The sequence below is a fragment of the Canis lupus genome, chromosome 27 (genome assembly GCF_048164855.1).
Source record: "Canis lupus baileyi chromosome 27, mCanLup2.hap1, whole genome shotgun sequence".
NCBI classification, from domain to species: Eukaryota; Metazoa; Chordata; class Mammalia; order Carnivora; family Canidae; genus Canis; species Canis lupus.
In genome coordinates this window covers 39,265,564-39,289,642 of record NC_132864.1, presented here as the reverse complement: position 1 = coordinate 39,289,642, position 24,079 = coordinate 39,265,564, and the positions used below count along the sequence as shown (strand labels likewise).

At 56.3% G+C, this 24,079-nt stretch overlaps 1 protein-coding gene across 2 annotated transcripts; it reads left to right on the top strand.

Moving 5' to 3' along the window:
* Positions 1–1,462: 1,462 nt before the first annotated feature.
* LIPN (lipase family member N) lies at positions 1,463–17,479 on the top strand. 2 transcript variants are annotated; one of them, XM_072803673.1, is made up of 11 exons: positions 1,463–1,616; positions 1,744–2,045; positions 2,674–2,792; positions 3,345–3,462; positions 4,581–4,680; positions 6,336–6,445; positions 8,858–8,994; positions 10,858–10,998; positions 12,055–12,126; positions 12,647–12,718; positions 15,546–17,479. In XM_072803673.1, the coding sequence occupies exons 3-11, from the start codon at positions 2,685–2,687 to the stop codon at positions 15,777–15,779; spliced, it is 1,092 nt and encodes a 363-aa protein (XP_072659774.1). In that variant the 5' UTR covers positions 1,463–1,616; positions 1,744–2,045; positions 2,674–2,684; the 3' UTR covers positions 15,780–17,479. The 2 variants fall into 2 exon arrangements, with proteins under 2 accessions (XP_072659774.1, XP_072659773.1); XM_072803672.1 differs by having other exon boundaries at positions 4,482–4,680.
* The last annotated feature ends 6,600 nt before the right edge of the window (positions 17,480–24,079 follow it).

The window sequence follows — 24,079 nt, the reverse complement described above, 5'->3', positions numbered from 1 at the left end:
CAAAAATCTGTCTCCAGGGGGTAAGGCTTCCAGAATTTATTTTTCCAAAACTCTCGTTAGCTTCTGTTTTTAACCTGGAGTGGCTTTCAAGGAAGACGGATTCCCCCCTTTGATGCAAAGTCACGGGTCACCAGTAAATAAATAAATAAATAAATAAATAAATAAATAAATAAATAAATAAAATCAGTCTTTGGAGAGAAAGAAGCTAACAAACAAAATAAAGATGAGACCTAATAGCAGATGTATTTTGAATTCGGACGTTGGAAGGAAAATAATAACCATCGCCACAGACAGACGCCGAGGCCGAGTCCACGCCTACGTATGCTCGAGCGCGGGCTGTTCGGCCGCCTTGAGGTCTGACCGGGCCGCCCTCGCTGACACTTGCCCGGACCACGATACGGCCTCTGGATCAGGATCCCGAGATACCACGGGGCTTGGGAAAGGCCACGCCCTTATCTGCATTTTGCCCAAGATGGTGTTTCAGCTCTAATATCACCCAATTTTATGGGGGGGGAGGCGGAGGGGAGAAAAAAAAAAGCAGTGAAAATGTGAGTTTCTGTGGAGCGGGAGCTGTGCTTCTGTGTTCACAGGCCCAGGAAGAAGTCGGGATGTTTCCTTCTCACTCCCTTCCGGGCGCTGAGTGCGCGGAGGAGAGAATCCGGGAAGCCGGCGGTGCAGAGCTCTGGGACTCGGGTGGGCCACGACCCGTCGGGGCCCCAGACGCTCGCGCCCACCCGAGCTTGGGCCCGGATGGTCTTCCTTCTCCTCTGGCCTCTGCTTCGACTTTGGGTTGTTTTCCTTTTTATGATTTTATTTATTTATTTGAGAGAGAGTGAGAGGGTGCAGGGTGGGGAGGGGCAGAGGGAGAGGGAGAAAGTCTCGAGCAGACTCCCCGCTGATTGCTGAGCCCAACGTGGGCCTCGATCCCATAACCCTGCAGTCGTGACCTGAGCTGAGTGTGACGCTTGCCCCCTGAGCCCCCCGGGCGCCCCTGCTTGTCCTTTGCTTTAAGCAGAGGTTCCTGGGTCCTGGGTTTGGCACCGCACGGTCGCTGCCAGAGCCGACGGCAGGCCGAGTCCCTCGGGCACGCGGGTCAGCCTCCCTGGCCACGCGACTCCTTCTGGATCCGGCCTCGCCGCCTGGGCTTAGCCGCACTCAGGCACCTCCGTCCACGCTGCACGACCGACGTCGGTGCCGTGACCCACATGGCACCATCCGACCCCCCCCGCACGGCGTTGACAGGGCCGATGCTGCGGTGCCTGGTCGTGTCCGGGGCCCCTGAGCCCACTCCCCGACTGTGCGAGGCCCTGCGCCCTCCCGCCCGGGCAGGCGCTCCGTGGGAACGGGCGGGAGTCCGTCTGACTGGTTCCGTGGCATGCTGCAGACCACTGTTTCCCAATCTGCAAGCACATCAGGGCACTCGGGGTGGCACCGAGACGCCCTGGGCGGTGCTGCGGCCCCGGGTTTCCTCATTCCCGCCGGCTTCCTGCCTCTCCTCTCTCCAGCCTCTTCTAACTGTCGCTGCAGCCACATCTGGTTCTTCAGCCCGGCGCCACTTGCAAAAGCTTAGAGGTTCCCGAGCCGTAGGGAGTGTTGGGGGGCAGGGGCTGAGCGGGGTAAGCGGGAGCTCGGCCAGCACGGGGAGCGGGCGGGGCGGCTGCGGGCTCCGAGACCTGGGGCGGGACGGAAACCTCCCCAAGCCTTGGCTTTTGGTTTGCTTTGCTTTGCTTTTCCATTGCCAAGGCGAGGATGACAGGACCCGCTCCGCGGAGTTTCTTTGAGATTGAAACAACACACCTGCGGCGTCAGGAACCTTCTCCACTCTTGCTCGGTGCCAGCAGACGCTAGCTGTCGCCAGCGTTCAAAACGTTTTAAATCCTACGACATTTGCTGGTGTAAAACCGTCTTCAACCAGACATCAATGCGCGGAAAGCTCTGTAAGATCTTCAAGAAGTAAAGCTCGAGATCTCTAGAAGTCAGTCGTCAGTCTGTCGCAGCGAAAGCTCTCTGACTTCGTCGGGTCGCCTGATCCTCAGTGGAACCCGGTAAGTTGGCTGGTTAGGTTATTATTCTGGTTTTACCCACAAGGAAACCGAGAGACGGAGCTGCTACGTGAGTTGCCCGGGGTCGGAGCGCCTGCCCGTGGCGAGGCTGGAGCTCTGAGCCCGTCACGGTGCTGTAACGGTCGCGGTTCAGAGTGCGACAACCCCCTCCTACCCCGTCCTTCCCGGCCCCGGGCGTCTGCAAGAGCAATAATCCCGTCCCTGGAAGCCGGGTGTCAGCCCGTCCTCGAGTCGTTCCTCTTCCCCTGGGGGAAGCCAAGGGGAGGGCGGGTACGTGACTGCACTGGCCGCTGGGCCGCGGCTTGGACGCCTGTCCTCGGGCATCCGGCGATTCGCAGGTGAGCAAAGACTCAACAGGCCTGAACCCCTGGGAGTGAAGGGAAACCCAGAGATGAGCCTCGGTCCTAGTGAGCGACGAGGCGAGAGTCGGTTGCGGTGGAGGCTGCGGGAGGAGCATCCTCGCAGGCTCAGCCCCGGCCCGCGGCACCCGCTCCCCTCCGCGCTCCCCACCCGCTCCTGCGACCTCCGGCCGGCTTTCGCCCTATTTTCATTTCTCAGTCAACGTTGATGTCTGAAAACTAATCTGTGATCGTTCAACGTCTTCCGTCAGGCGTCCCCACGATGTGGCTGTTTTTAACGACGACCTGTTGTTTGATCTGCGGAACTCTGAATGCTGGCGGCTTCTTCGATCTGGAAAACGAAGCGAATCCTGAAGTGTGGATGAATATTGTAAGTCATCATGCAAAGTCCCAAAGGACGTCGCGTAAGGCAGGTTCGTGGCCTCGTGAGAGCAGGGAAGAAATCTCAGATGAGGGACCAGACACGCCGTGGGCGACGCTTGCCCGGCTCTGAGAGTCAAGCCAGGGACAGCCTCCCGTTTGGCCAAATAAGCGACGCCTCCCAGTAACATAAAGCGAAACAGAAGGGGTGGGCGGCCTCCTCTTTTGAATCTGCGTTAAAAATCTGTATTTTTAAGCCCTTGGGATGACATGAATGACTCTGCCTTCTACCAAACAGAAAGGGGTCTCGGGAATGCGCGTGACCGCGCGGCTTTGCCAGAAGGCTGGCTCGGCCCCGCACGCGGCCCCCAGACCCCAGACCTGCCCACAGCAGACAGCGGAGAATGTTCTGCTGATTCCGGGCCAGGGGTTTACGCAGCGAATCGACGGCACCGTTTCCGGGGCCACAGGTTTCAGATCAGTCACCCCAGGAGGCGCCCGCGGCCCGGGTGCCGACCTGGGGAGGCGGCGCTGAGCTCACGTCTGTGTTTCCCCCGGGCAGAGCGAGATCATCACCTACAACGGCTACCCCAGCGAGGAGTATGAGGTCACCACGCAGGACGGGTACATCCTCAGCATCAACAGGATCCCGCACGGCCGGGCGGAGGCCGGGAGCGCAGGTAGGCTTGTCCTCTGCGAGAAGGACTTGGGGGGGCAGCCGAGGAAGCACGAGACGCCCGGGTGACGCTAGCAGGTCGGGTCCCCGTGCAGGCCCCACGCGGCAACGCGCTTACACGCCCGTGTTCGCCATTTATCAGAAATTCAGATGAACAGGGCATCCCGCGTCTTTGGTTACTCTCGGTCTCCGTTTCACCTGTGTGGGTCTTTGTCTCCCTTGAGAAATCTGGCGACACGGGGCCTGGGGGGAGGCGGCGGCCGAGAACCCTGGAAGGAGGGAGTTTTTCCAGGAAAGGTTTTACTTAAGGAGGGAGAGTCGCGGGGAGGCTCAGAATTAAGGCCCATCCCGTGTATTAAGCGGATTATTCTAAGAGCTTCACACTGATTCACGTCAGGGACCCTCTGAGCATCCCCAGGACGTCGGTGTCTTGCCGGGGATGGACCAGGGCTCCGTAACCGGCGAGTGATGGAATCAGGATTCAAACCCAGCCTGGCTCCAGAGCCCGTCCCTTACGCCCCAAATTATGGCGCCTTTTTGGAAACATGTGCGCTGGTTCTCCTCGCCTCCCTCAATCCCCTCTCCCGCGGGAATGGGGGCTCCCGACAGTCGTCACGGGGATGCTGAAAGGATCCTGGGGTTCCAAGGCGTCCGTGGGCAGAGGCCGGGGCCTGGGCTGCAGAACGAGCCCGTCCTTGTCCACTTGCTCGCCCTTCCTCCCGCCGGGACGGGGCGCGGGATTCGGTCAGACGCGATGGTCCCCGTGCCTCCGCGAGCAGACCCCAGACAGACGCAAAGGCGAGCGCTCCTCCTAGTACCCGCTTCGGGCTCAAGTCCTGCCCTGCGCCTTGGAACGGGGCGGCCCTGGGAGGTTCCTAGCGGCAAAGAAGCGCTGTCGCTGCGTCCGTTCAGCGGGGATCCTACAAGGGGCAGCTCCGGGACACAGGAACCCTGAGGCCGTAGCAGGGCCCTGCGCGCCGAGACACCTGAGCCGCCTGCCTGCCCCCGTCCCCCTCCTTCCAGGTCCCCGGCCTGTTGTCTACCTGCAGCACGCCTTGTTTGCCGACAACGCCTCCTGGCTTGAGAATTACGCCAACGGCAGCCTTGGGTTCCTTCTCGCAGACGCGGGTTACGACGTCTGGATGGGAAACAGTCGGGGGAACACTTGGTCGAGGAGACACAGAACGCTCTCAGCGACCGAGGAAAAATTCTGGGCCTTCAGGTAAACTGAACCTAAGACGCATCACGGGGAAAGTTGGAGACCGTTCCTTGGCGCGCATGACGCCAACGGTACCTCTCACCTCGGGAGTCACCTGGGTCCTTGCGGTTTCTACGGGGAGCTCCGAGCCGAGGCATAGCGGGAGGTCTGATTTCTCCGACCCTCCCACCTGCGGGTACATCGCGGTAACAGGGTGATTTTAACCCCCGGTTCACCCCGGTAGGATGTGCGGGCACGTCCCGCGGGATGGTTCCGGGGATTCCGTGACCGGGCGTGCACCCGTTGGCCAACGTGTGCTGAGCGTGTCTGCCGGGCGAGCACTCGAGCGTGAGCCAGGTACCCGGCCTGCGGGGCCTGCGTTCATCCTGCTGCTGCCGCGAGTCTCCTCCTGGCCAGCCGGTCAGCGGGCCGGCCCGGGTTCTATTAGGAGAAGCCCCGGTGGAGACGGTATCGGACGCCGTTTTCAGGGCAACTCCAGCATGAGGCCTTTAAAACCTCGCTCACGGGCCACGGAGAACCATCTTCTCACATGCTACCTGCTTCTTTTTTTTTATTTCTAAGGTTTTATTTATTTACTTGACGGAGGATGAGAGACGGGGGGCATGAGCACAAGCAGCCAGAGCAACAGGCCGAGGGGGAGGGAGACGGAGAGGGAGAAGCAGGCTCCCGGCTGAGCAGGGACCCTCGCCATGCGGGGCCCCATCCCAGGACCTGGGCCGGGACCCCATCCACAGGCAGACTGTTAACGGGGCCACCCAGGCAACCGCGGCCGCTGCTGCTAGTGAACGCGGGGTCATGGAGGGCAGGCCTCCCCCCGCCCCCGCCCCCCGCAAGGCTAAGGCCCTGTTTGCAAGCCTGTGCCGGCGCATTCCTGCCACACTGAGGGGGCACCCGGCTCCCACTGACAGGCTGGGGACGAAGGGGCGGTTAGGGCCAGAGCTTTTGGGCAGCGGCAAACATCAGGGACTAGTTGGTGCCACTGGCCTTCGGCCGGAGCTCGGGGCTTGTTTACTATAAGGCATCACGAGGATGGGCTCACACTCGGGCGCGTCGGCCCACGGATTTCCTCGCACGTTCTTGTAACAAGGCGCCAGCGCGGGGGGCCCGGCCCTACGAAACAGCACGCGGGTCTTTCTGTTGTCCCGCATGCTGCCGGCCGAGCTGCTGCTGTGCGGCCTGGTGCACGTGGGACAGATCTTGACAGCGGAGGAGGCATCGGTGACAGGTGCACCCGCTGCGGCGCCTGCCATCGGTCCCCACGGCTGCCCTGCCCCGGCACAGGCTTCGTTAGGGACGAGCAAACTGGAGCTCAGGGCACTCGCTAACGTGCCACGAGTTCCTCGGCCGCAGCGGGTCGCGATGGCTGAGTGCGAAACGGCCCGAGGATCTTGAGGTGGCCCGTGGGGGGTTGCAGGAGAGGCGGGCAAGGCAGATGGGGGCGGGCAGGGGGAGAAGGGAAGGAGGGGGCGGGACTGGCCTGGAGGCCGCACACGTGCCCGGAACCAGTCCTGTCGCCTTCCAGCCTGCACGTAACTGGGTGAATAACAAGGTGCACAGCGGTGACACCGCAGAACCCCGCAGGCAAGAAATAAAGTAGGCACGTGCGCGAGTCCTGACCTCGGGCGCCAGGGTGTCCAAGCCCCCGTTTTATTTTGCAGTTTCGACGAGATGGCCAGATACGACCTCCCAGGAATAATAGACTTCATCGTAAACAAAACGGGGCAGCAGAGGCTGTACTTCATCGGACACTCCCTGGGCACCACCATAGGTATGTGCACAGACGGCTGTGTCCTGCGAGGGGCGGAGCCTCGCGGCGGGTCGCGCTCAGACAGCAGCAGAGTCGCCGCCATGTAGTCTGCTCTCAGTTTCCCCGTCCTGGGTGGGACACGTTGTCCTGCGGCCCTACGGGGTGGTGTCCTTGGATTCAAGGCGGCGTGTAGGCCGAGTCGCTCCTCCATGTCCGGTCACAGCAGCGCGTTAGCCCCTCCATGTGATCTCCACCTGCCCCAGATCCAAAGAAGTGATCCCAGAGCGTGGGTTTCTAGGCCCCCCGCGCTGAGCTAGGAAGGTGCGGCCTCGTGACGTGAAATACCCCCGGAGGGTGATGAGTCCCTTCCTGCGAAACCGCGCAAGAGTCTGCAAAAAGTGGACAGCATTGTCACGGCAGAGTCCCTACGGCCATTGCCATCGACGGCAGACGTGGATTTATCAGCGCTTGACAGCGACGGGCTGTTTCCACGTGGAACAGGCAGTGAGCGTCGCAGGACATAAGCCGCAAAGGACATCAAAGATCTAGAGGGAGACAGACAGACAGAAGCGTGCCGCGGACGGGCAGCCACTCTCCTACCCTGGCCAACAGGCCCTGCACCGACGGAGCGTCAGTGCAATTCCGCGGCGCCTTCCACACCTGGAGGAGGAAACAGACACGCGGCACGGATGCAAGGCCGTCGGCGCCACCGCTCAGGGCGGGTGCTGGGCCCGCGGCCAGGCAGGGATGGCCTGAGCGGCCCGAGAGGCGTGGGCAGGACGCCCGTGGGCTCCCACCCGGTCTGCAGAGAACAGGACGCGCCCGAGCAGCCTTGCTCTGCACCGCCTGGGCCTGCGAGCGTCCAGAGAGCTTCCTCCGCGCCCTGGGCAGAGCAACGTCTGTAACGTGGGCAGGACCCTCTGTGGGCAAGACGTCAGCAGCCCGGACTCCCGCTGCCCACCAGTCCGCGTGGGCACGGAGGGGCTCGCGTCTACACGCCTCCGAAGCTGTCCTAGGAGAAGTCCTCTAGCAGCTGCGCGGCCCTCAACACCGTCAGTTCGCTTTCTGGCCGCGATGGTTTCAGTGGTTCCACGAGAACGTCAGAGAAAAGTCTGCTATGGCGGCATGCACACCCCATGCACACCCCCGTGTACACCCCTGTGCACGAGCACACCCCCCACACACACCCAGGCACACAGCCGTGAACACTCCCATGCATACCCCCCATGCATGCCCCTATGCACACCCCTGTGCACACCCCCATGCTCACCCCCATGCATGGGCACTCCCCACACACACCTCCATGCACACCGCCATGAACACTCCCATGCACACTGCCATGCACTCCCCCGTGCACACCCCTGTGCACACCCCCTGTGCACACACCCGTGCACACACCCCTACACACCCTCATGCATACCCCTATGCATACCCCCATGCATACCCTCATGCATACCCCTGTGCACACCCCCATGCACACTCCCATGCACACCCCCTTGCACACCCCCATGCACACACTCCCATGCGCACCCCCATGCGCACACCCCCATGCACACCCCCTGTGCACACCCTCATGCACACCCCCATGCACACCTCCATGCACACCCCTGTGTACACCCCCACGCACACCCCCATGCATACCCCTGTGCACATCCCCACACACACACCCATGCACACCCCCATGCACACCCCCAAGCATACCCCTGTGCACACCCACACACACCCCCATGCATACCCCTGTGTGCACCCACACACACCCTCGTGCATGCACACGCCTCCACACACAACTCTGTGCACACCCTCGTGCACACACATGCACACACGCACACAGTGGGGGGGCCCAGGAAGGCCTCTCAGGGAACCCAAATACACAGATGCCCCAGGTGCTTTCCCCTGCAGCGTGCTGGTCTCCACCCCCATCCTCACAGGGCAGGAGGTGCGCGCTCTGCTGTTGCTGACAGGTGAGAGCGAGTGCAGGCGGCCTTGGCAGGACCAGCGAAGGAGGAGGGACACCAGCGGAGACTCTGGAGGGGGGCAAGCACGCCGTGCGGCCCCGGGAGGGACGGCGTCCCCTGCACGAAGAGCTGATGGGTGCACCTCCGGGAGCCGACGGTTCTCTCCTGGGAGCTCTGTGCCGGTGCTGCAGGTGCCCTCGTGCGGGGGGAGGCGCTCCAGGGCCCCGATGGCAGCCCCGCCATGGGCCCTCCCTCCTCTGGCGACTTCATTGTCCAGAATTCAAGAAAAATGGACGCTTGAGAGCAAGGAGGAAGGAAGGCAGGTTGTCGTTGCAGGGCAATGCAGAAGCGGGCCCCAGGTCACCCACGGGGTCGCAGCAACAGGACAAGACGTCACAGCACAGCCCCCTTTGGTCGGAGGGACGCTGCCTCGGGATTTCGGATTTTTACGAGATCGTCTTGTCTCCTGTTCTCTTAGGGTTTGTGGCCTTTTCCAGCATGCCTGAGCTGGCACGGAGGATCAGAATGAATTTTGCCCTGGGTCCCGTGGTCTCATTCAAATACCCCACGGGCATCTTTACCAGTTTTTTTCTACTTCCGAATTCCGTAATCAAGGTAGGCTCTTCATTTTTGCCAAAACCTATCTGAGGATCCCATTCTGGGTTGTCGACCCTTGTTATTTTAAGACCGATCATGCAGTGAACGTAGGAAAGTAGGCAATTCACGTGAAATCTATAGAAACCAGATTCTGTGACCGCGTGCCGTGTGCGCGTGCGTCCGTGTGCGCGTGCGTGTCCGTACCCACGTGTGTGGCCACAAGTCCCATAAACACGTCATTATCCTCAGCCGTGAGCGGACCCGAGCGTCTAGCGGGTGCTGAGCTGGTGCTGGGTCAGCGCAAAATCTCCTCACAGGTTACCTGGCTTCCTTCTTGATCCCCTGGGCCGGTCGATTGGTCACAATGCCCAAGGGGAAGCACAGTTTCCAAGCTCCGTGTGATCCCGGAGGTCTCAGACTCCGATGTCAGATAAGCCCGAATAACAGGGCCTCCCACCGGGGAGCTTGCTTTAGCTTCCAGAGACCTGCACGTCTTCCAGCTCGATTATCCATCCAGGCATCGACCGGTTATTTTCCAAGGGTCGAAAAAGTAGTTTGGTGGCCGATTGACCCATCGAAAGTTTTTTTTGTTTGTTTCTTTGCTTTATGTTTCTCTAACAACGCCATTGCCACAACAGACATGGTATTTTGGCCAAAATTGCCCCTTAAACGTGTCGGCTACAATGGATTTGGGCCAAAATGAAGTCAAGGAGACCGATAAAGGTTTCACAGTGATTCGTATATAAAACGAGGCCCTGCACTGAGGGGGGCACTTGACGGGATGAGCACTGGGTGTTATTCTATAGGTTGGCAAATTGAACACCAATAAAAAATAAATTTATATAAATAAATAAACAGATAGATAGATAAAAAATAAATAAATAAATAAATAAATAAATAAATAAAACGAGGCCCTGGTTCAGGGTGACGTGACGGGAATGGGAAGAAACACCATCTGTGAGCTGACGCCAGGGTGACTTTCCGTGGAGCCTGATGGTGGGTTTCAGCTCCTCTGTGCCGTTTACTGCAAGCTCAGTGGGGCGGGCTCCCTTCTGTGTGGCTGATAGTCCTGCCGCAAAGTGTGTTGACATCAGCTGGTTTGGGACACTCTCCACATTGGAGCAGAGTCGAGCAGACAAATTAGTGACATTAAATCCTGGGTTGGACACATCTACCTCCAAGTGCATCATTTTGCATACGTACTGCTTTGCAGGTGGAGGTGGGGGCCGAGGCTTCTCTCGGTTTCACGGTCCCTGCTCCCCGATTTCCCGCCTCCCTGAGCCCCAGTCCCTGACTCCTGCCACCACCTCAGGTCTGGGGCCCCCGAAGCTCCAGTCCTCCCAGCAGAGACCCCACCGTGCACCGTGCCGCCTCCCGTGACATCCAGCGTTTTCCGTCCGGGGTCCCGACCTTCAGGACGCCGTGCTCCGCGCTCCGGCTCGAGAGCTGGCTCCGGTGGGACGCGGCTGGGACACGATGGTGTTTTCAGGAAAACCCCGCTCTCCCTTCCTAGTCAAGGCGGTGTTTGGCCTTAACGGGGAAATTGCTCTGGCTTTCTGGCCAATGAATGAGAAATCAGAAACCTCGGGAGTTACTGATTGCACGTGACGGGGGAGCTTCACCGAGGAGAGTGGACTTGAGTCCAAGATCCTTAGGGCAGGGCCGTCCCTTCCAAATCGTGCTTGTTGATCTCCCCTGGATAGAGACGCCTTCCTAGCTCGTATCTCCCCCCTTTCCCCGGGGACTTGTCTCCTTGGCGGAAACAGCAAAGACCAATGCAAGTAGATGTCCAAGGACCCTCACTCCTGGGGGGGGTGGGCAGGGAATGTCAACGGGTCCGAAAACAGCTCTTGAGACGCTAATTATTGTTTATTCTTACAGAGATTTTTCGGTACCAAAGGTTTCTTTCTAAACACGGGGAAGGTACCTTCCATCAGAATCTGCAACAATAAAATATTGTGGGTGATTTGTAGTGAATTTATGTCCTTATGGGCCGGATCCAACAAGAAGAACATGAATACGGTACGTATGATGGTGATGGGAGCATCTGAGGCTTTAGGAGGTTCCAGCTTCCCTTCGACTCACGTTGATGCAGCTGTTACGCCGTGTAAACGAATGCGGTGTAGACACGCACGCTGTGTGTAGGTCGGGAATCCGATGGACCGTGACTGTGAAGGGCGGGTTGGTGGCTTCACGCTTCCACCCTTCGCCATAGGTGGGGAAGCCGATGTCCCCGCGTGGGTGAGACTTCCACACATTCACTCTCGGCCACCATTACGAGGGTCAATTGGATTTTACCACCAGCCTCGTGCATTAAAAAAAAATAAAAAATAAAAAATCCCAGAAAAGAAAAAAAGTGCAGACAAGCGTTGCACGTATTTCCTGCGGCCTCATGCGCTGGGGGGGGACTTTGGCCTCTGATAAAACACCTCACTTACCCTGGAAAGCAGGAGGCAGGATGGAATGGAGACAGACGCTTCCCCACAAAAGAGGAGCAGGTGGGTTCATCAAGTCTCTGTCTCCCGTGGGGGGACTTCCGGGCGCAGGACGCGGGGTCTGCACCTGCTGAGCATTCCCCGGGGCGGCCCACTCGGCCCCAGATCCGCTTCTTCAAAAGCGGATCCTTTTAGCGGCTCCCTTGATTGCTTTCGCGCCACGGGAATCGAGGATGTGTCGCTTTTCTTCTGCAAGATCGTGTCTTATCCTCGCGAAAGCTGGGCACGGTGTGATCTGGGGGATGTTCGTTTAGCAGGCGAAAGTACGGACACGCGCGGGTGTCAGATCCCTGGGCCAAGGTGCCAAAGCTGGTCACTGACAGGGTCTGTCCTGACGGCGCGGGGTCGCCCCACGGGTCGGGGACGGACGGCGTGCACCAGCTCCCCACGCGCCGGCCACACCTGCTCTCAGGCAGCCCGTTCGTTGCCCACATTCCGGCGCCTGGTGTGAATTGTGACTCACCTGGGGGCCCTTGCCTCGTCGTGTCCCGACCCCCAGCATTGGCCGCTGCGCCTTCGCTCGGTCGCTCTCTGCTTCCCGCTCTGGGTAGCTGCTGCTATGCCACGTCTTCTTTCCCTTCAGAGCCGAATGGACGTGTACATGTCCCACGCGCCCACCGGATCGTCAATACAGAACATACTGCATATAAAACAGGTAGGGTCCTCGCCACGGGAGAGGCCGCCGATGTCGGCACCTCCGAACGGACGGAGTCAGCAGCCCCACCCTCGGAGGCTGCGAGGCGGCTTCTAGGGTGTCTTTGTCACCATCTCTGGTTTGGTTTCCCCAGATTTTAAGGGAAAGGAGAAGGGATGGTGCAGACCAGGCAGGAGACATAGGTGAGCGCTCCGTTAAGGTCGGAGCTTGTCGAACAGACCCTGAGCTGAAGCAAGAGGTGACCCGGGAAGGCGTCAGATGGAAACTTCCCCAGAGAGCATCATCCCGCGGCTGAGGCCCCCCGAGGGGGTCCTGGTTTTCCGTTAGCTGCTCCTCCAAACCAAGGGAGATGCCCCCCGCCCCCCACTGGCCGCGTGCGTCCGGTGGTAAAAGTGGATGCATGTCCTTCTGCTGATCCAGGGGCCCCGCTGCGCGGTGGTTGTCTAAGATCTGCTGTTAGCAACTGTGATTCTTACTCTGATGATGTTTGAAAAAAAAAAAAAAAACACATGTATTTCAGCTTTATGGATCTGATGAATTCAGAGCTTATGACTGGGGAAGTGAAGCTGAGAACATGCATCACTACAATCAGGTGAGCTGGGGCTTTTGAGACATTATAGTAAGGAATTATTGGAGAGTGGGGGGCACCTGGGGGGCTCCGGGGTTGAGCGTCTGCCCTCGGCTCAGGGCGTGAACCCGGGGTCCCGGGATCAAGTCCCGCGTCGGGCTCCCGGCTTGGAGCCTGCTTCTCCCTCTGCCTGGGTCTCTGCCTCTCTCTGTGTGTCTCTCATGAATAAATAAATAAAATTTTTTTTAAAAAATAAATTATTGGACAGTGAAAAGAATCCTACCTGTAATTGGTGGCATTCTCATCGATCAATAGAGCTTTTGAAAAATTGACTAATTTAAATATGCACCCTTTGTAAAAAAAAATCTAAAAATAAGTAGCATAGAAACAAAAGACGCATATCCTAAGGGACGCGAATACTTTATAATCCCTCCACCCAAAGCACACTGGGTGTATCAACATTTTACTGCATTTATTCCAATCTTCTCAGTGCAGCTGCTTTCACACAATTTTTATTTTTTTTATTTTTTTTTTTTTGCGCACAATTTTTAATCTTGCTTCTTCACTTACAGTTACGGCAAGACCCAGCCATGCTGCCGAGCTGGGTTTTAGCATGATTTTGTTGACTGTGTAATAATGAAAATTGTTTTATGAAAATCTATTAAAAATGTACAGAGAAAATGAATATCCAGTTCTTGGCACCAGCAGAAAAACAAAATAGGCTCCCATGAAAATTAAAGGAATATTATGCACCCATGAAAAGTCGAGCTTTCAGCATCTTTTTTCCGCTCTGATTTTTCACACCAGGATTTGTAGACTCCGCCTCCTGGGCCTGGGATTAATCCTGTTGCCACCATTTTTCCCTCAAAGTCAGGAGCTGGGCTTCTCAATATGAACCGAGCACATTAAATTCATCTTTTCCATTGTTTTCCCAGGCGGGTACATGAGGTCAATTATTAATCCAAATGTGGGTCAATTAAGTTGTTTCTGAGCATCAAATCAGCCAACCAGACCCGCCGATTTCTCACGAAGGGACTGAATTGTTAGACAATAACTCTTCCAGCCCTTGAGACGACCGAGAGAAACAGGGATATTATTATCCTTTTTTACGCTTACGGTGCGATTTCCATACAATAAAATGCCCTGATTCTCCAAATCGATGAGTTTCGAGAAAGACGGTGTTCGCGTGACGGCGCCACCGCCGGGACAGGGCCGTTGTCAGCCCCCGACAGGGTCCCCTGCCCCGCGCACCGGGCTGTTCACGGACACGCGTGTCCGCAAGCGCTCAGCCGGGCCTGGAGGAGAAGGGAGCGAACAGCAGGCGCAGCAAGGCCTGTTGGAGGGTTGCCGTCGGGAAGTGGAGGAGGCCGTCGCTTCCGGCCCTTCCGTCCACGAGAGAGCGAGGCAAAGCATCCCACGCACCCTTGGACCCGGGCGGTCGGCGTGTCCCCTGGCTCCATGGAGGGAAGGACGCAGGTGCCTGGCGTCCCGGCGGCCTGGGTGCCCGGGTCCCCACCGACCCTGCTCCGAGCAGGACTCGGTCGCCAGAAGCCGCTCTCCGTGATCTCCGTGATCTCCGTGCTCTCCTGGCCCCGCGAGCCCCGAGGGGCAGCCTGTGCTGGGGCCGGGCCCTCCTCACCCGACCGCGGACCTGGCACGCCCGGGACCCTCGCCTGCTGCGTGGCTGACATTCCCCACGTCCCTTCACGCGGCCCAAGAGCCCCCGGCCCGTCTCCTTCCTTCCTCTCCCAGAAAACGGAGGCCCGCGACTGCCCGGGTGTGCCTGCCCCCCCCCCCCGCCGCCTGACCCCCCCACCCCTGCTGCTGCTTCCAAAACACACGCACCTGCCGTCACCCTGCGAGTCCATCATGCGTCCCCCGTCACCCACCCTCTGCCTTTGATCAGCGTTCCTGATGCGCGCGGGGCCGAGGCGAGCATCCCCACCTCCTGGCGGCCCCGCGCTGGGCCCCGGGGCTTCCTCTTTCCGCTGCAGCTGCTTATGTGAGTCGCCGAACCCAGGGCCCGGCTCTCACCTGCAGGTGTTTGCCCTGGGGGTCCCCACGGCCCCCTCCCAGACCCCAACCCTCCACGTGGGGTGGCCATCCGCATCCCCAACCCAGACGTCCCCTTCTGGACGGCCTCCCTCGTCCCCACCCCGCTGGCACGCGCTGCTCTCTGCTAACTGTCAGCCCGCCTCTGACACTTCTCCCTTGGAGGACGTAAGCCACCCCGATGCCCGACGGCGTCGATCGTCCCTTCTCCGGGCCACCGCCACGCCCGTCTACGTTGTCCAGGGTCGGCCTCCAGCTGGCCTTTCCTCCCTCCAGCGTCCCGGGCTCACGGCCCCGCAGTCATCCCAAGACTGAGCTCTGAGAAAGACCCTGCCCCCTGCCCCCGGCTTCCCTAAGGGTGTCCAAGCACCTGGGCCTGGGGTGTGGACCTTGCCTGTCTCCAACCCTAGATCGACGCCGTCTGGCTCAGAGTTCCTTCCCTGGGTTCCCGGGACGCCCTGCCTTCCCGAGCGTGCTGTTCATGCCTTTGCCACCCGCCGGGAAGCCCTCCCACCGCGTCCCTATCCGGCCAAGTCCCACGGTCCCTCTAGGGCCATTTCGAGCGACTCCTCCGCACACGAAGCCAGAAGTCGCTTCCTCTTAGCCCACCTCCCGTGGTTTGGGGGCAGCGTCCTGTGGCCCTTGACGCACGCTGCTTTGTAGGCGAGTGTTTGTCGACTGCCCCCTTGAAGACAGGGACCGTCGAAGGCGCTCTTTCTCCTTCCCTCGGGGCTCACCCGCGGCCTCCCCGGCTGCGTGGGGAGCCTTCTCTCACGGACGCTCCTTCTCTCTCCCGTAGAGCCGTCCCCCGCTCTACGACCTGAGTGCCATGAAGGTGCCTACTGCCATATGGGCCGGTGGCAATGACGTCCTTGTGACCCTCCAGGATGTGGCCAGGACAATCCCCCAAATCAGGAACCTCCGGTACTTCGACCTCTTGCCCGACTGGAACCACTTCGACTTCATCTGGGGCCTGGACGCGCCGCGGCGAGTCTACAGTAAGATCATAGAGCTGATGCAGTCGGACTCCTGACGCGGCGCACCTGCTTCTCGGCTACAAGTCCCGGCGAGCCCAGGAGGCCCCGGGGAGGGGCTGCTCAGCTGCCAGGTCTTGCCTCGCAGCCGCGGAGGCTCCTTATCCGCGGCCCAACCAGGAACTGTCTCAACGGGGCTGCTCTTCATCCAAGAAAGGCGCCCCCGGAACCTCCAGGTCTCTTCCCCTCCGTCGGGGCCGATTTTTCGCCTCCGTGAATATACGCCTGGGAGATGAGTTAAAAGGGGCCTTTTTCTTTTTTTTTTTTTTTTAAATAAATTTATTTTTATTGGTGTTCAATTTGCCAACATCCAGAATAACACCCAGTGCTCATCCCATCAAGTGCCCCCCTCAGTGCCCGTCACCCAGTCACCCCCACCCCCCGCCCTCCTCCCCTTCCACCACCCCTGGTTCGTTTCCCAGAGTGAGGAGTCTCTCGTGGTCTGTCTCCCTTTCTGATATTTCCCACTTATTTTCTCTCCTTTCAAAAGGGGCCTTTTTCTTCCCTAATTAGGAATATTCTTACAAGGCAAGACTTTGTAGAGGCAGCCGTGCGGGACTATCCTGCGGGTGGCTGCGGTCGCACGGCTAGCCCGGGGGTCACGACGGCGTGAGCAAGCGCTGGCCCACGTCGGCCGCGGGAGGAAACCGCACGCTGGAGAACCTCACTGAGTTTCATATTCCGGAAATGCCAGGAAAAAAAAAAAAAAAAAAAAAACAGAGAGAGAGAGAAAATTGGGACTGTTAGGGAGCCTGTGGTCATTCTTCAGTTACAACACGCAGGACGTAATTCTCTCGTTTTGCTCTAAAGAGAGGTTCATCTGATCGCCCGCCGTGTCTTCATTGTCGAAGTGGAACCCACGCCCGGGCTCGCGCCCCGGCGACACCTAAAGCAGCTCCCAGAAAGCCTGTTTCAGAAGCAGCAAGGAAGGCACCAGGAATAGTCCAAGCCTCGCCCCATCTCATTCCCTCAACGAGGCCAGACCCCGACCCCCGGGCTCAGTACAGGCCTCCCAGCACGGCGCCCCGTGTCCGTCCCGGACTCGCGAGTGCTGCCAACTCGCAAACCTTCTCTATAGACACAGCAGGTGCATCCTTCTTTAATGGAGAACGTTCGTGATCCTCAAGGAATCATCAGGAAATGATACACGCACCTAAACAGGGAGAATCTAAACCAGCTCCCGAATATTTGCATGGAGGACGAGGGTCTTTTGGATGTCAGACACCGCACGACCATTCTTCAATAGATAATCCATATTTCATCGTTTTTTTTTTTTTTTAACCTCAGTTTTAGTCTTTAAAAGGAAGGACAGGGCACCCGGGTGACTCAATGGTTGAACATCTGCCTTTGGCTCAGGTCGTGATCCCAGGATACGGGATCGAGTCCCACGTCGGGCTCCAGAGAAGAGCCTGCATCTCCCTCTGCCTGTGTCTCTGCTTCTCTCTCTCTGTCTCTCATGAATAAATAAATAATTATTTTAAAAAAAAAGGAAAGACAGTTTTAAAACACTTGGGAAGCAATTTCAGGTGCACATCTTTCCATATTTGTATACTTTTTATGTAACGAGATTAGACTCATTTGTATCAGTTTCAGGGCACTTTTATGGAGTTCTTCTCAAGAGTAAAATGTAGTTTTCGTACAAACAGTACAGCCTTGTAAAGTCACGTTTAACCAAATTAATAAAAATGCATTAAATAATTTATTGTTGGGGGTACCTGGGGGGCTCTGTGGTTGAGCGTCCACCTTTGGCCCAGGGCGTGACCCCAGGGTCCCGGGATCGAGTCCCGCGTCGGGATCCCTGCATGGAGCCTGCTTCTCCCTCTGCCTGTGTCTCTGCCTCTCTCTCTGGGTCTCTCATGAATAAATAAATAAAATCTTAAAAAAAAAAAGGAACAGAACAGATGGATGAACACAGTCATAACGCGTCTGGTGACCTTCAAACCACACCGGTGGCCGCCGATGACGACTCTGCGCGACGTCCACCGCAGGTCTCTCAGTCCAAGGCCCCGAGTGGAGCTCATCGCTCTCTCTACAGCAGGCCCCGTGTGCACGCTGCCTCGTCTCCTGTGACAGGTGGAGCTTGGAGTGTCGTGGCTGTGCCCGTCCCCAAAATGGGAGAACCTGGGTGCTTCGGGTATGAGGCAATGTTTGGGTTTCCGTGGGAAGGCAGTGAATGCAACTTTATCAACGTAACGCTCGGCCATAAAGAGAACTCTTGTAATTCATCTTGGAATATTAGAGACGCCTTACCTTGAGGCTGAAACTCTCAAAAATCTTGCGCCCTATTTCCTAAGAGATCTCCCAGTGCTATTGACTCTTGGTTCCCTGCGTGACCCCCTCCTCCCTCTGCTGGAGAGGCTCCCACGAGGCAGCTGCTGTGTCACCGCGTCCCCCACCTCGCACATCCCCAGCCCACGCGGAGCCGCCCTCACGCCCGTCAGAACATCAAAGTGTTGGAAAACAAAATTAATCGTCTAAAAAACTGCCAATAGTAAAAAGCGCAAGGGCTCCTGGGGGCTCCGTCGGTGAGGCGTCTGCCTTGGGCTCTGGTCACGAGGTCAGGTTCTGGGACGGAGCCGGATGCTGGAGCCGACTCTCTCTCCATGTAACTCCTACTCTCAGTCTCTTTCTCTCAAATAATCCTAAAAAAAAATAAAAAATAAAAATAAAAAGGGTATTGATGTGGTGATAAGACTGACTTTCGGCAGCAGAAAAGCTATACTTTCAGGACGGCTCTCAACACCGTGTCCCAAGGTGGACGGACTCAGAGCTCCGGGAGGACTATGGGGTTTCTTTCCCAGGCCGGCCCCTTGGCCTCCTCGTCACCTTCACGGTCGTCCCTGCCCGGGGCCTCCTGCGGGTCTCGGCCAGCGGTGGGATAGATGGAGTGAAAATGAGTCCTGACCCCTGTGGCATCCCGGTCTCCTCGCCTTACAGCCGCCAGTGGGAAAACTCAGGGCCGAGCTGAGATTCCCTTAGGGTCTTACCTTCTTAGGCCTGGGGCTGCCGTGGCAACGGGCCGAGGATGTGCCACTGTGACAGTTCCCTGCCTCTGCTGGGCGGGTCCCGACATCCCTCCTCCCCGCTTTCTCCGGAGACCTCGGTCCTGCGGGGCCCCGGGGTGAGTGGGCTCTCGGCCACGAGGGGCTCTACGGGCCACGTCCTCACCGCCGCCGTCGCTCAACTTCACTGCAGAATCGATTTCACTTTAGGGTCATTTTAGAATCGGGGGGGGGGGGGCTTGGCTTGGTTGTTCAGCCAGCAGCACCCCCTTTACGGGTTTCTCTGAGGGGCCTTATCAGTTTGCACAACTGACACACCAGGCACCGTCGGCGATCAAGCGGGAGACGGAGGGAGACGGGCTGAGGTGGCGTCCGAACACCGAGGGTTCCCGCCTTCACCCTAAGAGCCACGACGACCCCCGGGGGATTGTTCCCTGATGGAAGCGCAAGCCCTATACTTTGAAAAGAGCACTCCAGCTTCTGGGCAGAGAATGGGATGCAGGGGACCAAGCGAGGATTGCGGGCAAATCCGTAAATCTGACCAAGGCCCGCGGAGCACGGGGTTCTCCAGACAGACAATTCTCAGGCCGGCCGCCGCCAGATCTAGAGTAGCCCCCTGCACCCCCAGAGTAGTCCTCTGCACCCCCTTCACTCCTTGGAGTAGCCCTCTGCACCCCCTGCACCCCTTGGAGTAGCCCCCCTGCACCCCCTACACCCCCGGAGTAGCCCCCTGCACCCCCTGCACCCCGGAGTAGCCCCCTGCACCCCCTGCACCCCCTGGAGTAGCCCCCTGCACCCCCTGCACCCCCGGAGTAGCCCCCTGTACCCCCTGGAGTAGCCCCCTGCACCCTCAGAGTAGCCCCCTGCACCCCCTGGAGTACCTGCACCCCCCTGCACCCCCCGGAGTAGCCCTCTGCACCCCCCGGAGTAGCCCTCTGCACCCCCTGGAGTACCTGCACCCCCCTGCACCCCCCCGAGTAGCCTTCTGCACCCCCCAGAGTAGCCCCCTGCACCCCGTGCACCCCCCAGAGTAGCCTCCTGTACCCTCCGGAGTAGCCTCCTGCACCCCCTAGAGTAGCCCTCTGCACCCCCTGCACCCTCTGCACACCCCACCCCCGCGCACCCACAGGCCGATGGCGCTTGGAGCCGCTCTGCCCCCAGACTAGCACCCACCAAGCTGTAGGCGTGGCAGGAGAGGTGGGAGGCGAGGACGGGGACGACACCGTGCTGGAGCGATAGGCGAGGAGCCGCAGACAAAGACGTGCGCGTCCGTGGCAGTGAGCACACACACACCTATCAGTAGGCACAGACGCGCCTTTATTGAATATAAAACCGAAACAACATAATGGGTCTGGATGGAAACATGATGAGTGACTCATTCTATTCTTTTTACTTTTTTTTTTTTTTGGAACGATATAATTGTGACAACTGGAAGTCTGCTAAGAGGGCAGGTCTGGTCTTAAGAGTTCTCACCACAGTAAAAGTCACCAAGCTGACCTTTGCCGTGTGTGCATTTTTTCTATTCTGTGGGTTACATTGCAATAAAAAAGTATGTTTTAAATACTCTACGCTCTTCCGCTTTAAATCAACAAGCTGCAACGTACGGGAGAACAGTTTTTACCAATACCACTACTTTGATATTTTGTGCTCTGTATCTGGTAGCAAATACATTGACTATTACAGGTCTGAGGAATAGTTTACTTTTTTACTAAGAGTTTTACAGGAAATAGCTCATTTAAAACTTAGAAGGCTACGGGATGGAACTATGGTCACATGAGACATAGAGAAAAATGAGACATAAAAGCCAAATTTTCCTAAGACTGCACAGGTGAAGGAGTTGTGATTTTATTTATGTATTTATTTTTAAGATTTTATTTATTTATCCGTGAGAGACCCAGAGAGAGAGGCAGAGACACAGGCAGAGGGAGAAGCAGGCTCCATGCAGGGAGCCCGATGTGGGTGGGACTCTATCCCGGGACCCCGGGGTCACGCCCTCAGCTGAAAGCAGACGGTCCGCCCCCCACCCCAGGCGTCCCAGAGTTATGATTGTAACCCAGGATGTCCGACAGCACACATCTGCACAAAAGTGTTCAAAGGGTATGTAAGTGACAACGGGACACCATGGAGAAAGTCATGTTTGTGTTACCCTCGACCAAAATTAATTGGAAAATTAAGCCAAGAGATGAGAAACTCTTTTGGGGTTTTTTGGGGGAAGGGAGGTTGTTGTGTTTTTTATAAACTCTAACCATTGGGGCGCCTGGGTGGCTCAGTCAGTGAAGCACCTGTCTCCAGCTCAGATCATGATCCCGGGGTCCTAGAATCGAGTCTTGCGTTGGGCTCCCTGCTCAGCAAGGAGTCTACATCTCTCTCTGCCCCTCCCTCTCTCTCAAATAAAATCTTAAAAAAAAAATACAAATCACCTAAATAATTAATTAATTAATTAATTAATTAACTCTAACCATCGAATTGACTTGAAAAGATAGAACTACCATATGACCCAGCAATCCTACCTCTGGGTATATATCCAAAGGAGTGGAAGTTGCCATCTCAAAAAAAATCTACGTTCTTCCATGTCCTTTGCTGCATTTTCACAACAGCCAAGACCTAGAAACGGTCCAAGCGTCCATCGACAGAAGAACAAAATGTGGTGCAGACACACACACACACACACACACACACACACACACACACACAGAGTAAAATACTGTTCAGCCATAAAGAAGGAAGAGATCCTGGCATTTGGGACAACATGGATGGACTTCGAGGGCATTATGCTAAGTGAGGTAAGTCAGGCAGAGAAAGACAAATATTGTATCAGCCCAATTATTTGTGGAGCCTAAAAACATCAAACTCATAGAAACTGAGTAGAATGATGGTTTCCAGGGAAATGCGGTCAAAGGACACAAAGTTTTGCTAAGATGGGTAAGTTCTGGGACCTATCACAGCACGATGACTATACTGTGTACTTAAAGGTTGCTACGAGGGCTTTAGTGTTCTCACCAGCACAACAAAATAGTAATTATGTGAGATGAAGGATGTGCGGTAAACATTCCACAACGTGTAGGGACATCCCATCACCACAGCGTGTATCCCAAACTTACACAATGTTATATGTCAGTGGTATCTCAACAAAGCTGGATTAAAACAATCAGATGAGGAGAAGATCGCTTGTCAGGTCAATGATAAGACATTTTTTTCATCACGTCGGAAATACCAGGATCACTTCCAAGTAAGCATAGGATCTAGCAAGTTCCACCGATGCTGAACGTGGTTATAGACTTTGTAGTATAAAGTCATTGAAAATTTGACAATGTTTCTCTTATTTTTCTCACCCTTACATTTACACAAAGCAAGAAAGTCATTACCCCATAACAGACGCACTAGGGAACTATACTGTCTCTCTCTCTTTTTTAAGGTTTTATTTATTTATTCATGAGAGACACAGACACAGGCAGAGACACAGGCAGAGGGAGAAGCAGGCGCCCTGTGGGGAGCCCGATACAAGACTCGATCCCAGGACCCCGGGGTCACGCCCTGAGCGGAAGGCAGACGCTCACCCACTGAGCCCCGAAGCGTCCCAGGAACTATACTCTCTCAAGCCTGAATATCCCATTAATATTTTGTTTAGAACAAGGTAAGTAACAACATTAATTTCTAATACAAATTCATGTCAAAAGTAAAGTGGTTGGTGGGTTTCTTCCAGGGAGTATATTAGTTTCGTGGAGGTGAAACCAGACTCTAACCAGTGGCTTTCTGAGAGTCCTTAATCCAAGAGCAAGGAAGTTCCCTGACTACCCAAGGCTTTGGTCCCTGCTCTCCTGGCTGAAGCTCGTCGCTCGTCGACACCTTCCAAGGTCTGGCCCCAACACCACCGTCTCTGAAAACATTTCTCTGCACTTCATGCCCCTAAATTATTAATTCTTCTAAATCGCTTTTTATTATGCTCCCTGAACGATCTCTTTAGCTTATCTCCCTAATCTTTTCAGTAGCTTGAGAACAGGAGCTAATGCGTTTCTTTTAACTCTTTAAAATCTTTATTTTAAAATAATAGCGATGGGTGTGAAATTGCAAGAATTAATACGGAGAGATTCCCCCATGTTCTCCATTCAGTTTCCCCCAAAGGTAATATGTTATCTAACTATAGTGTCGTCTCAAAACCATGAAGTTGACCTTGGTACGACCCACAGAGCTTATTCCGAGCTCGCTGGGTTTACGTGCACCCCTGTGTGCGTGTGTAGCTCAACGCGATGTCATCACACGTGTCGATTGTGCAACCACCACCACAATTAAGATACAGGACCGTCCATCACCACAAAAATTTCCCTCGAGCTTTCCCTGTGTAGGTAGCAACCACTCCCACCACTCCCGAGCCCTCCCTGAACCTGAGCCTGGCGGTCTCTAATCTGTTCTCCGTCTCCGTAACTTGTTGTAGATGGAACCTTGCGGTATGTGACCTTCTGACACTGGCTTGTTTCACTCACTTGAGTCACCCAAACTGTCGACTGTTACAGATACCGCATCTGCTCCTCTTTATTGCCGAGAAATATCCGCGGTATGGGCCCACTACAGTTTACTTACCTATTTACCCACTGAAGGACTTCTGGGTTGTTTCCGGCTTGGCTCTACCTTTTAACTTTTCAGTGCTTAGCAAGGTGACTTGGAAGTAGAAAACACTCCATTCGGGTTCGTTCTTTTGAATTACTTGTTCGTCCCACCCAGCGCTGAAGTCTGTGCTGACACCTGCTGCACGTACCGCCCTGAGGGGAAACGTCAGTTTCTCCGAGTTTCCATTGACTTCACCCTTATCTTCATCTGATATTCAGGGATTGCAAAATGTGGATGTGGTTCTCATCCCATTTTAGAGTTCTGCTGTGACTTAAGAAGTGCATTGGGGTGCAGTGAAAACCCATGGCTGGAACTCGCCCTTTCATGGTGATGAAATACTTCCCCAGCCAGTATCGAGGTGCGACAGGCCTTCGTCCCATCAAAATCTCCATCAGCATCAGCACAGCTCCCAGAGAGCCAGTCCAGATGAAAAGAAGAAGAGTGACGACAATACTGTGCCATCGTTAAAAATTTCTGGGACGTATAAATAAAGGGGCCAATGTTCTTTTTCAGTAACTCCTACCTTTGCCATTTAAGAACTTCTTGGATCGCCGTGCAGCTGACACACAGTGCTGCATCAGTGTAGGTGTCTACAAGGTGACTTGAAGGACAACCGTCTACTCTCTGCTCTGCCCCCATGTGTAGCCCCCACCTGTCGGCGCTATTGCAATACCGCTGACTATATTTCCTGT

What these genes read in the sequence shown, in the direction of transcription:
- LIPN (XM_072803672.1), top strand. Translation starts at nt 2,685, where the DNA reads ATGTGGCTGTTTTTAACGACGACCTGTTGTTTGATCTGCGGAACTCTG. An exon ending in CTCCCTGGGCACCACCATAG is followed by an intron (nt 6,446 to 8,857) that starts GTATGTGCACAG and finishes CTGTTCTCTTAG; the next exon opens with GGTTTGTGGCCTTTTCCAGC. An exon ending in ACATACTGCATATAAAACAG is followed by an intron (nt 12,127 to 12,646) that starts GTAGGGTCCTCG and finishes CATGTATTTCAG; the next exon opens with CTTTATGGATCTGATGAATT.